At 31.1% G+C, this 15065-nt stretch overlaps 1 protein-coding gene across 3 annotated transcripts in view; it reads left to right on the forward strand.

Moving 5' to 3' along the window:
- The first annotated feature begins 8557 nt into the window (after positions 1-8557).
- mus101 (mutagen-sensitive 101) overlaps positions 8558-15065 on the forward strand; it is a 100130-nt gene continuing 93622 nt past the window's right edge. For all 3 annotated transcript variants that reach the window (XM_075360209.1, XM_075360210.1, XM_075360211.1), the window contains exons 1-3: positions 8558-8694; positions 9074-9179; positions 10803-10939. In XM_075360209.1, the coding sequence (XP_075216324.1) occupies positions 9081-9179; positions 10803-10939 (236 nt within the window). In that variant the 5' untranslated portion in view covers positions 8558-8694; positions 9074-9080. The remainder of the gene's footprint in view (positions 8695-9073; positions 9180-10802; positions 10940-15065) is intronic.

Genomic DNA, 15065 nt, shown 5'->3' on the forward strand with positions numbered 1-15065 from the left:
TAATTATCTTAATGAAAAATTTCTCAACAATATTTCTAAATAAGGATTTAAAACATTACAATACATTTAATTATGAAACAAAAAATGAATTCAAAACATAAAAATATTTTTTTTTCCAATTTACTTGAAACACTGATTTTCTATATTACTTTTAATAATAATTTACTAATAACATTTTACTTACTAATTTTATATTAAAGAATTTCTTAATGTTTTTGCATATAATTAAGTATATAAAACAGTATAATTAAGAAGCAGTATAACACAACCAAATAAAAAAGTTAAAAAAAATGATAAAAATACAGACTATTAAGAATTGTACATTTACATCTAATTAGTAAAACTGTTTCACATCATAGTGCTCCTTCGTTTCTTGTACAAAGAACCTGGTTTCTTCTATGTAGAAAAAAGGCTCTTTATTGAAATTTGATGGCTTCAAAAATTAATCTTGCACAGCCAACACTGGTTTCACCTCCTTTGCTTACACAATATAGTTACTGTGATTGTATATTTTCAGTTCTTGCTTGCTTACTCTTGTTTAAGTCTCTCAATGCTTAATCAAGTTTTGAAAAATCAAAGTCGGTTCATTTTCTCTAAAAGCACTATAACTTTATACTGTGTATTTCACCATGTTTCTGCCACTTATTAGAACTCTCTTCCATTCAAAAACTATCATATGCACTTCTGCTATTTCAGTTAAGCTTTGTATTCTCTAAAATTTCCTCTTATTTCTGATTATTCTAGTTTCCCTTAATTATTATCATTCCTATATCTCAGCATCTTCCAATCAATCTCCCATAGCCACTTTTTATTATATGAATTCAACTTGATACCATTTAAGTCTTCCATGATCTTGTTTTCATTCACTCCTTCTTATACATAAACTCTCTTGACTTTATTATTTCTACCTTTTAAATTTTTTCATTTGTTTTCTTCAGCTTCTACTATTATAACAGTTCGTTCCTACTTAATTTGGCTTTAACTTAACATCATTCTCTTTCAGTTTGGCTGTATCTCATTTATTTTTTTCTTTAATTAACTTCTTAAAACTTTCTTTAACTTCTTTCTTTAATTATGCAATTTCAATGAATAACATTTTGTTCATCATAAATCACCTGCAATTGGAATCCATATCTGCTCCTTGACATATTTTACAACTTAGAATTTAATTTAGAAATCTGTACATGACGATTATAAAGTCCAATTTATTTTTTTATTTCTTTATCTCATATGTTTGAATTTGCTATCTTTTTGTTTTATAAATCAAATATTTGTAATTTTATAATCACAAATAACATTATATATAATTGAAGTGCAAGCTTTTATTTCATAACATTACGTGCATGTAGATGGCAGGAGTGTTGTTGTCCACTTTGTAAAAACAGTGTTGTCTATTTTTTTTTTTTATTTAACAATAAAAATTTGAAGAAGTAAGATACAATATTTCCAGTTTAAAAGAATAATAACGAAATTTCAACATAAAGACTCTTAATTTTTCAAACATGGTACTGCTGATATGTTAAATGAATAAATTAACAATTAGTATAATTCACCTTACCAGCATGTTGAAACATTCTCAAGATCTTTCGACTTCCTTGGAAGCCATCATCAGCAGTTAAAATTAATGCATTTAAAGTCAGAAGTTTAAAAAATTCATATTTAACATTTAAAAATTAAAACAGTCATGACTGTTGCAGTCCTACTAGTAAACTGAAGGAATATACATGTACTCTGGTGGATTAAAATGAAATCAAATGGAACCATGTTATCAAAGAGATAACATGGTCATAATAAGGTCACCTAAAATACTAATCCTAATGGGTGATATAAATTGCAAGTCAGTTGTTGGAAGCAGTCAGTACACCAATCGAAGAGGCGAGGTGCTAGCAGACCTAATTCAAATGACAGATATTTTATATTAATCACCACACACCCACTTATGAGGCAAAGGCCATGTTTCTGTGCTGGATCTGACAATCCTTGATGGGGGTTGGGACCTTAATAGATGTCACTAACTACTGTTCAGATAATACTTTAGAAGATGAATGAGAATGATATGTATGAGTGCAATTGAAGTATAGTCTTTTACAGTCTCAGTTTGACCACCGCTAGACCAACCCGGTGGGTTTCGGCAGATGTTCTGTAAGAACTTATAATCCAGGAGATATCTCAGATACCGAGCAGAGATAGAGGATCTAAACATGCATACTGGTGGTCTGACGGCATCACGACAAAGATACAGGAACTGCAACGACTAAATGACTAAACCATCGTAAATAAGTCTTAGGATAGCCAGGGAGAGGCCTATGAAGAGGCAGCACTCAATTATGTAAATTGTAGGCATTCACTCAATTATGGCATTAAACAGGCTAAGACTGAAAGATGGCGTGAGCTCTGCGGAGATTATATGCAGACCCGTGGGGGCGGGTTTATCAAATAGCAATGAAGCATTTCGGTAGACGATTGCCCGTCCTCACGGGGGAGCAAGCGAGTGAACAGATTACCATATTTTTTCTCCGTGCTATTAACGGTGTTTCTGATGTTATTGACTGCGACATAGAACGCTTCTCACAAGAAGAGGTGTCTAAGGCTATAGCCAAATTGAACAATAAGAAGAGTCCCGGCTCAAACGGCATTCCGGCGGCAGTTTTGAAGGGTTTAATGTTGAAAGTGCCGTGGGAAATGACAGATGTACTGAACTACGGTCTTTAGAACAAATGCTTTGTGGGTTGTTGGAAGGAATCACGCTTGGTCTTCCTCCCTAAGCAAGCGAGCAAGAGAAGGTAAGATGTCGAGTATCACCCGTTATGTCTCATTAACAATGTCGGCAAATCAGTCAACAAAATGCTGGCATCCCGCGTAGTTGAGGAGTTGGAGGCGGTCGTCGGTATCCATCCCAACCAATACAGATTTTGTCCAGGAAGAACAACAGTATAGGCAGTAACGAAGGTGGTCAATTGCGACGTCGCCATGGCAGGGGACATGGAGGACCAGGTGCATGCCGATGTTCATTATGCTCAACGTACGCAATGCGTTCGGTAGTGTGTCGTGGATGACAATCATGTCTGCGCTTTGCAACAAAGGAATCAGCGACTACTTGAGACGGCAGGTCGGGGAATATATCAGTGACTGTTGGGTGACGACTAATATACAAGAAGGGGCCCTGCGATTTCATCTGTCAGCAGGTGTGCCACAGGGTTCAGTATTGAGCCCATTGTTATGACTACTGGCATACAATGATGAGCTTCGCGTTCCTCTGTTGGACGGTGCTGAGACAATTGCTTTTATTGATGACATTGCCATACTGGTTAGTTGGAGGATGGAGGCTGATCTGGAGATCAGAGGAAATGAGGTGCTAGACATGATTAACAGTTTGGATGCAGGAGCATGGCCTTACACTAGCTCCACACAAATGCCAGTATACAATTCCTACTGGAAGGAGAGTAGTGAGACAGATAAATCTAAAGCTAGGTGATCAGCCTCTACAGTTTAAGAACTGTGTCAAATACTTGGGAATTCACATAGACAGATCTTGTTGCTTCAGTCAACATGTAGTCGAAGCGTGTTGCAAAGCCGTTGGATGCTCAAGGTGCTTAACCAATTGCTGACAACTCAGGCGGCCCCACGCATCTCTAAAAGACAAATGCTGATGTTTACCAACATGTCAATGTTGTTTTATGCAGTCCCAGTGTGGGGTACTGCGGTTGGAATGCAAAGGAATTTAAGGTGATTACAAGGGATTCATAGACGCACCCTACTTGGCATGATTTCAGGATATAGGACTGTATCCTATGAAGCAGTCTGTGTCATAGCTTTGGTTTTGCCCATTTTTAATTTAATTTAGGTCAGATCAAAGCATGCACCTTAAAATATAATGGGATGGACAGATCAGAGGTTGACGTATTGGTCATGAATGATTGGAAGGCTAGATGGAGGATAGGAATCAGCTCTGCATGGACAAGGAGGCTTGTTAATGATGTGAAAGCGTGATCAGCTAGAGGTCATGGTGAGGTGGGTTTTTATACCACACAGTTGTTCACTGGCTATGGCACTTTTGAGGAGAATTTATTTAGATTTTATAGGTGTGTCATTCCTCAATGTATGTTTTGCTCTGGGATTGACATGGCCGAACATACTATTCTTGCATGTGTTGCTTGGAATGATCTACAGAATCTACACAGTTTGTCTGGTTTGAATATTGATAACTTGGTTCAGCACATATTGTCTGCGGAAGAAAGGTGGCGCAGAAAGGTTTTCTACAAAGGTTTTGTAGAAAATGTTCAACGCATTTTCTACAGCAGTAATACGTGCTAAGAATGCATAGGGACACTCAAGGGGTTAAGGAGAGGGCAGGGTGAATAGCCCTGTCATGAGGGCCAGCATACCTAGGTGTATTGGTTGGGAATAAGTGTATTTTGAATGTGATATAAAACTACATATTATTGTTTTCCTAATTCATAAGAAATTAAAATACAAATTTTTCTTTTAATATAGTTTCTAAAAAAATAAAATAAGATAAAAAATATTCCCTGTTTCAGCAATAATAAATAAAGTATTCAATGCATCAAACCGTCAAATTAGATAATTCCTGTGAGATGTTGTGTGTAATAAGGTTACTTCTTTTTAGTAGACTATTAAAGGTCGCTAAACACAAGAAAAAACATGTCTATTCAGTACATATAAACTACATTTACTATTATACAAACAATGTATCCAGGTATAACAGAAAATATTACGCATAAAATTATTGAAAATGAAATATTTTATACTTTTCCTAAATAAAATTCATTTTAGTTAATATTTAAAACTGATCAGCAATTAATTTTGTAAAAATGTTGCCATATTGATGTATTCAGATAAAAAAAATTAGATCACCCTTACTTTTTTTTTGGCAAATAAAAAAAAATTTGTAAACTGGAAGATTAGTATTTAACAAGCTATTAGAATAGATTTTAAATAAAAAGGTCATTAAAAAACAAGATTTCATGTAAAAAAGTGCATCATATAAATTCGAGCAACGTGCTTTTAAAAACGCGTTGAAATGTTAATTTACAGTTTTCATTTAATTGCAAATCAAAAAAGAATTGTTTATTCTAAAACCGATATATTAAAAAAACAATCTATGTTGTATACAATAAAATAAATCAAATGTTCCTCACTTTAAAATAATGTCTTAAATTGTGTGGTTTTCCTTTCTGGAAAATTCTTTTAAGTTACCACACAAACAACATGCATACAGGTAAGCGATTTCAACGAGACAGAGATGTCTCTTAATTGGTACGACATTAAAAAAAACTGATAAACAATTCTGTTAAAAGAACTCACAAACAACTTAATGACTTTTCTGTGTTTCTGATTGGTCAATGGTATCACATTTGTTTACTCGCTCTAACGACCCACTTGTGACGTAATGTAAGTAATCTTCAATAAATATAAATTTAAATTTGAAATATATACTTTAAAATAAAAAGAAGAATCTAACTTCAAAATTATTTTATTAACTTTTTATCTGTGTTAGAATATTATTTAATAAAAACAATACATCATCAATTTATGTAAAATACATTACTTCATCACAATTGCCAATCTAGTTGAAAATTAATAGAAATTATTTTGAATTTTAATTTACAGAACTGAACTTTTATTTTGTGTACCAGAATTTAATATCAATGAAAACTGATAAGTATAAAATGAATTTGTTTAAATTATTTTCCAGACATAATAATTATTTTTTGATCTTTTTTATTTTTTTTTTAAAAAAAAAGATTATATTGAAAATACTGAAAAATAGTTAAACATAAAGAAAAAAAAAATACATTTTATTAAAATTAGAAGTGTTACAAGGCGAGTGAGGCTCCAATAACTGTGGAACCATATTCTGTATGTAGATTACATAATTTCCTTATTTTGTATTAGTAAAACTACTTTCTTTCAAAAGTTTGTGCTTCTTTAGGTTTGTCTCTAAACTTTTTGGCAATACTATATGTTCGCCTATATTTTTATAAATATCTTTAGGTTGCCTGAATACCTTTAGGTTGCTCTGACAATTATTTGGCTGTTTTTTTGCCATTTCCAAAGTTAGTTCCTTTAAGAACCTTCCACAGTATGGTGTGTTACAAGTTGAAATTAAACAGTGATCATTAAACATAATTAAACATTTTCTAAAATAACAAAACATCCACTCTAAGACACTTAAGACTTGTGTATTTAAAACTGTTGCTTCAATGAGGCTATTGTAAATTTATGTCTCTAGTATATTTGAAACAGTGGATTCAATGAGGCTACTTTTTTTGGGGGAGGATAGGAAAAAAGCCTCCTCCAGTGGTTTTAATAGGGATAGTGATGTTTGCAGACTTCTAAATAGAAGTTGTGAAGATTTCTGGTAAGCGTTTGAAATTTAGTGGAATATTAGTTGAGAGCTATAAGCTGATATTGCTGCCATTCCAAATTTCCTCTCCATGACCTGCACTTCCCCAAAGAAGAGAGCTCCGACCCTCAATCTGGAGCCATGGCCAATACACATGGACTACTTCAGATAGGGGAAGGTCTTTGTATGAATTAATGTAGAATTTGGAAAGATGTTATTCTAAACTTCATACATAATTGGAAAGATATTATGTGTCTAAACTTCATACAATACTCAGGCTATATTCAAATGTAATTATTTTGTTCAGTATTTAAACAGACTGTGCGCCTAACTTTTGATGAACTCTATGCTAAATGAACTTCTAATTTAATCAATTTATGCTGCTTGAAGAGATCTGGAGACCAAATTACTGCAACAGTTTAGTCAGGGAACTGGAATCTACAGGAATTTTCTGAGGTTGTAATGATCAACCACACTGTTATTTGTTGGGGAAATGTTTGCTGCTTGAGAAGAGATGGACCCATTTACAATCTATATTAAACAATAGTGGTACAACTCATAGTTAAACAGCTCATGTTATGATTAAACATCTAAGTAATTTGTCTATCCTACTGTCTTCATATTTAACTTCATTAATTTTAAATAACATTATTTTGAGGGTGTATTTTTCTACAAAAAATATTTATTTGTAGGCATAAAAAAAATTCTAAAATAAAATACTAAAATTCATAAAAATTCTAAAATTCATAAAACCAAAAATACCTAAAATGAAACATTAATAGATTGGTATTAAAGTCAAGTGATTACTACAAGTCAGTTACAGACATCTTTTTGTGTCAAAAAAAAAATTGCTTAGTTTTTAGGCAAATAGTATGATCTACACTGTTTTGGGAAGAGGAGGGAATATTTTTTACAATTATTTCAAAAAATATTAATTTTAATCAAAATTTTATTAGAGCCACTTTAAAGCTCATGAAATTGCACAAAATTTGATTTTCTAATTTATTCTTCACAATGAAACTCATCAAACAATAATTCAGTTTTATTTATTATTTTTTTACACATATTTTGAAAGTGTTTTTAGACAATTCTTTCATAATAACTATATAACTAAGGATTTATGAAAAAAAAACACCAGAACAAAATTTTGTCAGCCAAATTGGTGTATTATTTATTTTTTAATCTAAAACTACTTTAAAAAAATCTAAATTAAAACAATATTATTTACAGTTTTTTCTTTTAAGAGTTTAAACAAAAAATTAATTTTGGAGTTTTTTTCATTTGTTGAAAACATAAAACATTCCGATTAATTTTTTAAATAATGCAATAAAATACATTACAGTTGAATAACCACAATGACCAGTTTAAAAAAAACCATCAAAACACCATTGAGGTTAGTCTCGATCGAGTTATTTTGGGATTTTATTAGTGAAAGATTATTTTTTGTTAATGAAATTCATTATCTATTAAGAGCAAAATTTATGGTCCTGGAAGTCAAGCAAACGGTAACCTTAAAAAATATACACCTAACTCTCACAGAGCAATACATATCAATAGACATTTTCTTGCAATCTATCTCTTCTACGTCAATTTACGTCAAACACAGTATTGCTGCACAGGCATGTATGCCTAAAATAAACTCATATTGGCTATTGAGTGTAGTAATTGTTTCAGTAAGCGTAAAATTGCAATCAAAACATAATATAAATGCACTTTATTGTATTTAATTACTGTTATTAGTCTTTAGCAATGAATTCCAATACTACTTTCCTTTTAATAAAATAGCACGGTCTTCTATTTTGAAATAACCCGCTGTAGTCAATGACTACAACACAAGCCTGCTGATTTACAAAATTTAGACGTTTATCTAATATTGCAAGAAACATTTTTTGCAGTTTGATTTAAGATAATTTAAGGTCTGAAAATATTTTTTTATTCGTTTTTGATTTTTTTACAGTGAAAAATTAAATAAAATTTGTAATACTAAAAACTAATAATAAACATGAATTTTTCTTTAATATAAGGTTCAGTTAGTTAGTGTGGTAATTTTTTATATAATAATTTTTATAATTGTGATTATTTCTCTTGCAAAATTTTTCCAAAAAATGAAAATGTATTTTCAAATTTTTATTTTAACGTACAATTATTATTTTGGCGCCATACAAGATATTAGTAGAGGTTATGGTTTACCTTTAGGTACTGTAAGTATGAATAAACTGTAATTTATGTTTTTGACATTGTTTGGATTTTTTTACGATAATATTATGAGTTTATCTTCTGTTACAGTTATTCATTAAAATTAATTACTGTTAACACATTTTTATAAGGTGAGATGGTGTTATATACAAGTAGTATAGTTTGGTTATTTATAATTTGAATTGTTTTTAAAGTGGCTATTATGAGTACTTATTTTCTTGATAAATCAGCAATGTGTTTTTTGTCTTAGGAAACATTCATGATATATTGTGTACATTCTAGTTCGTGTTGGAATCGCAAGTGTTTTTCTTTCGTAATTTAATATTTTAGAGGAGACTTCGATTTTTATTAGTAAACTGTTTTCTTAATTGTAAGTGATTATGCGAAGTTTTATTTTGATTTATGAAATTTGTAACCTACTAAATAAGTTATTCAACTTACTTACACACAGTTCTGTAGATTGTTTTTATTTTAAATTAAATTTACCACCTAATGGCACCTCTGTTGCAGACTTTCCATGATGTTAAGTCAGAAAATGGAAAGAATTCTGTTGTATTTTCTTTTGCCACCTGGAGGGGTAGAAGCAACTAGTGACGAAATGAAAATGGCTTTTCAGGTAATGTGTTTAGATTTTAGGTTATTCTTTTATTAGTGTACATATCTTAGAGTTGAGTTACTGTTTATAATAAGTTCATCTTTGGGTCTTCAATGTTTTCTTTTCTCTGTTTTACATGACTCACTTACTTATTTTTTACTTTCTTCTTAAATTTTATAATTCTAGGATAACATTGTTTCCACAGACTTTATATCTTCATTCTCAGAAAAACTTGATTACATAAAATTAAGTTTTATGTTAGTCTCAAAACTACAACACCAATCTTTCAACTGGTTTATTTACAATTTGTTTTACAGTTGTTTGTCTATGTCCAGCGGTGGTTGTTACAAACAACCCTTACAAGTAGCAATCTCTGTACATTATTGCACAGAAGTAAATAAATTTATTTTTAGCAAAATATTAAATTATATATAAGGATGTTATTTATACGTATTTTACCAAAAAGATAATAAAAAATTGTAAAAGACAAAAAAAATTGTTCTTAGTTTTTGTTGTGAGAATTATGAATAAATAAATGTTGTGATTGAATTATTATGAATATGATAAATGTTGTGGTTAACCACCACTTGATTAAAACAGGTGTAGCTGCTAATGTCAAATATGATATAAAATTAGAATTATTTAAATAAAATGAATTTGCAGTAAAATATTTAGGTTTTTTTTCTATTTTATTTGCATGATAAATCATCCCAGCAATAGATTGTTATACAAGTTTTAGGTTATTAAAGAATTTGTTTTTCACTTGTTTTTATATGTACTCAGTGCTTTCTTAGTGATCCATTACAAATGATAGAGGCTCTTACTGCAAAGATGTTTCAGCAGAGCCACACATTGGCAATAATAGTTTCCTAATCTCAGTCATAGCTCAGCTGTTATTTGTGTAACATCCGTATTTGAATTTACTTGGTTCTTGTTACATCTCTACATTACTTTATATGATTGATTGAAATGACAATCTCAGTTGTGGTTGATGCCACTGTCTTTTATTGTGGAAAAATCTATGATAATGGATTAAAATAATAACTGTTTAAAAGATCAGATAGATATGTATTCCAAGATTTTATTTGTGATTGTAACCCTGATTTATTAGTTCTAACTGAACAATGAACATATTACTGATTTTAAAGTTACTTTTCTGGCCATCATCAGTATAAATTAAGTAGAATTGCAATAAATAAATAAAGTGATCATTTAACTCAAATCTCTTATCATTTCATAATATTTGATATTATACTAATTACATTAAAAAATACAAATTTTTTCTATAAAAAAAAGATGACATTAAAGTTGGTAAAAGAAAATTTTAGTCATACCCTTGAAAAATAGACAATAAAAATATAATAAAGAAAACAACTAAAATATGATATGATAACTGGATCATAGAAATTATATATTAAAATTAATTCATTTTTAATTTATATTATATTGAAGTAAGTCAATTTAATAGTCCTAATATTCACAAATAGAAGCTATGATAGCTTCTATCAGGCAGGTCTTTCCTTCCTACATTTTAAATTTAATTTTTTTTTAATAAAATTAAGTTTGAATTTACTTCCAATAGTACCACAGTTGTTTTGTTGCTTTTTATCAGATTCTTTTATTGTAATATCTTTACAATTGCAGGATTGTGTTGAAGCAAACTTAAATCCCAATTGGATTACAGCAGAAGATGCTTTAAAAATTGGAGCTAAAACAGATGTTATTGTTTTTGAAAGTTTTGAAGGTGAAACGTTTGAATATTTAAAAAAACTAAAATGCCTGTAAGTATTATTTATTATGCCCTTTTTTATGATTATTTTTATTTTTTAAAAAATATATTGAATTAACTAATAAAACTACTTCAGTTCTTGTTACGAATTTTCAAATGTGAGTATAATAAGAAAGTCAAATTATAAAGAAGGAGGTCGTACGCTAAACTTTATTAAAAACTTCTGTCGGATATAAGAACTATGTTTATGCTAAGAGAATTTTCTCAGACTTGAAAAGAATGTCAGACATATATTAAACCAGTCAAATTACTGAACAAAAAAAATTCCAAGTGGGATTGTTTCTTTTATTCATAATTTCAGTCCTGTTAATGTTTTTACATCCTTCGCCTTATTTCTTTATTTCATTCCATCACTTTTCATAGGAATTTAATTTAAAAGCTTCATTTTTGCTTCAGTTTTTTTTTTTTTTTGCCCAAATGTATGGCCAGAAGGGAATTTATACCCAGTTATAATATTCTTTAAGTTTTTTAAGAAAGTTAGTGGTTAGTGTTTGTCCTTGATCAAACCACGAGTATATGCTTAATTTAAAATAAATATAAGATTAATGGGGTGTCGGTAAAAAGATAATAGGAGTTAAACTTAAAGAGTTGCATGTGTAAGAACCAACTTGTTAGCACTATATAAACTGGAAAATGGACACCGTTAGTTTAGATGTTGTTGGACATTATTTGGTTTATTTTTATATTGATTTTTTTTTAATTACGAGGGTCATTCAATAATTAAATGGACAAAAGTTTTTAGTGATGGAAACACTTAATGCAGTAAGTTGAAACTTTTGTTAAGTGTTGGTAATCTTGCAAAGAGTATTAGTCAGCTGTTCATCTCGTATTGATTCACTTATCCAAGAAGACCGATAACTTACAGTTGAAAAAATTGTTTAAAAATGTCAAGTAAGTGTTGGCACATCCTTACCCAATAAGGGAAGACACCCTCCATGTGGCAGTTTCAGTCGCCATGCCACCCCGTCTGTATTTAGCCCTTATGGGCTTTACTGGTGGTCATCTTCAGAACATCAGCAAAAGGGATCTTTCAGCCTTGTTCTTGCCTCAGTCAGGATGCCACCGATGAGAATACCACATGTAGTATTCCCATTGGTGTACTAGGAAATGAACTCTTTAAAACAAAAGACATCTATGTCGAGTCTTTAACAACACTGAGTGACATGAAGAAACTGAAATTAAAAGTGTAACTACCTACCTGTGGCTCCTCTCCAGAAGAAGCAGGCGAATCGTCAAACTGCACCTCAGCAATGACTTCATTGGATTTACCCCACCTGAGCCTACCCTGTCGTCTGCCTTTGGACATGATATTAACACAAAAACTAAAACTCTAATAAAAACACTAAGACAGAAACAAACATCATTTTGTAATAAACTAACAATATTTGACTGTTCTTTGGTAGTTGGGTTTCAATTAACTTATATCTCAGGTATTGTTGACCTAAGACTGTACAAGACTACACTTCATTTACATTCATACATATCATCCTGTGTAATAATGCCTTAAGGTGGTTCTGGAGGCTAAACAGAAAAAGAAAAAAGAACAAGATCCAACCAATGGCAGACCTTCATAAAAATAAACAAACAAAATGTTTGCAAATTAACAGCTGTTATAAAAATAAACTAAATAAATAGAATTAATAAATTAATTATGTTTTAAACAATAAATGAGGATGAGGAAGACAGACCTGATAAATTAATAACCCAGTAGGGCAGTCTAAGTAAATAAACCACTCACAAAAAATATGGCCTAGATAGCCTATTTGCTTCCCAAGCAACAAAATTTATAAATAACTTATAAAATGGAAATATATCTAGTAAACAGGATAAAAAACAAACATCAAACACCTGTACAATCTGTCCAACAAACAAAAATTATTGGTATAAAATAATATACCAATACACCCACCTTTTGAGACATTACTGGTCACCACACCACCCCCTCCGTTCCGAGCCCTGAGGAGCTTTACCAGAGGTTGTCTTTAGACCCTCTAACTGATTACATTTGACAGTCATCAGCCAGGCCTCAGTTGGGATGCCACTGATGTAAATGCCTCGGCAGAGATTTGCATCAGTGAAATACAAATCAAATTTTGCCTTCACGTAGGCCTCAAACAGACATCTTCACATCCAACCTAACATGATTCCCTCAAACTAATTGACCAAAACCACAGAAGTGCGAATCCCGTGCCTAGTCCAGATTTGACAGCACTGCGCATTTTTGGACAGGATTTTAACCTCTGATGAAACTTGGATTCATCATTTTGAGCCGGAATTCAAGCATCAAAGCATGGGTAAAAACACCCTGAATTCCTGTTCATAAATAATTCAAAACGCAACTATCAGCTGGTAAGGTCATGTTAACCAATTTTTGGAGTGCCCATGGTCTGATTTTTTCTGATTATTTGTTGGAGCAATGCTCTATCAACAGCTTATACTTCTTAGCATGATTGAGAACAAAGAATGGCAGGGGTGGCCAACTTTTCTGTATATAAGATCGACTTTTTATCTTAAAAGTGTGTCACGATCGACTTGTTATCATAGGTGTAGTCTAAGGGGGAAGAAGGGGTGTGAAATGCATACTATGTTTATACACTGTGTTTCAGTATAAGGTGCATTCCAGTGAGGTATGGGTAGGTAAGTAAAATATATTATTTTTTAATTCACTTATTAAGTTTTCCAGATATAGACTCATGAAGAAAATAAATTTCCAGACCCAAATTTGATAGCAACATTCCGTACATACGGTACCTAAAACATTTGATTTCCGACACTTTCAAGATAGATTTTTACTAAATTAAAATACAATTTCATTTTTTTATCAACTGCAATGTATAATTTGTTTTACTATTTGTTCGTAAATATGAAAAAGTTGTTATAAAATTGCACAGTATGGCTGATAATTTGATTTCACTTTTGCATTTTTTTGCACCAGGAAAATTTATAATGAAAGAATAATATGACTTACTTTTTGCTAATCTATCAATAGCTCGCTGAGTACACCTCGTACTGAAATATAGATATACGGCTTATCTTTCTACATAAAAAACAACAACAATAATTATTTAAAGGCCCAAAAACTCACATTCAAGGGAATTAAAAGAACATGGATAATTATTAACAATATTTATTAATTCAAAGTAGTTACAGATAAAGACAGATTTAGAATTTACTTTTAGCCTTAACATTATTGGGAAGACGGAGTTTGCATGTCTCTAACCAAGGAATCATAATTAGGTGTATATCCTGACAAAGATAATAATAATAATAATGAGTCTTCAGTATGGGAATCACGCAGGACAGAACGTTGTTTAGTCTTCGTTAGCTTCAAGTATGAAAATGCTGATTCGCATAGGTATGTAGATCTGAAACAAGAATAGTTATATTCGCTAAATTTGGTGATACTGGGATATTTTTCTCGGTTGACATTTCCAAAAATCTTCTTCAAATTTTCTGCTTGTAAGATTAAGTCAGTTTGTAAAATTATAATTTCATTTTCTAATGCCCTTTGAACCATATGAAATATGTCTGAAATTTTTTTGCTAATGCAAAAAAAATTAATATATTCCTAATATATTTGTAATACTGTCCCTTATTTTTCTCTCAGTGTAATGACCGCAGTTTAGAGATCTGTAGCCGAGAATGCTTACTTATCAAGTAAATAAATAGGTAAGAAAAGCAATTTGATTTAAAACAAAGAAAAGGTACTTACATTTTAAACAGAAGAAAAATTGAAACTCAACGTGGTGACCGAGGATAAATAATATTGATTAATAATAATACTTTTAATACAAAAGAAAAGAAGCTACCCTATGACAATACCAAATATTCAAGCGAACTGACTGTGTTCTTTGATGAGTCGAGTCGTAACTGTTGCGTTTGGTGACAAGTATAACACAAGTCAAAATGTATTTTGCTGGGTGGGCGGAAATCACAGTGTCAGGCTGTCAGAATTTTAGGAATTCTATGACCTTGGCAAATTCCCAGAATGCATTAAACTATTGATAGAAAGTTTGCTCTTCTACAATCGCTTCAAAATCCATGGTACACGAAATTCCACCCCAGACATTGCGAGCGATCGACGATCGACCAAAATTGACCTTGCGATTGACTTGTTG

Source organism: Lycorma delicatula, chromosome 3, assembly GCF_047948215.1.
Source record: "Lycorma delicatula isolate Av1 chromosome 3, ASM4794821v1, whole genome shotgun sequence".
Lineage (NCBI taxonomy): Eukaryota > Metazoa > Arthropoda > Insecta > Hemiptera > Fulgoridae > Lycorma > Lycorma delicatula.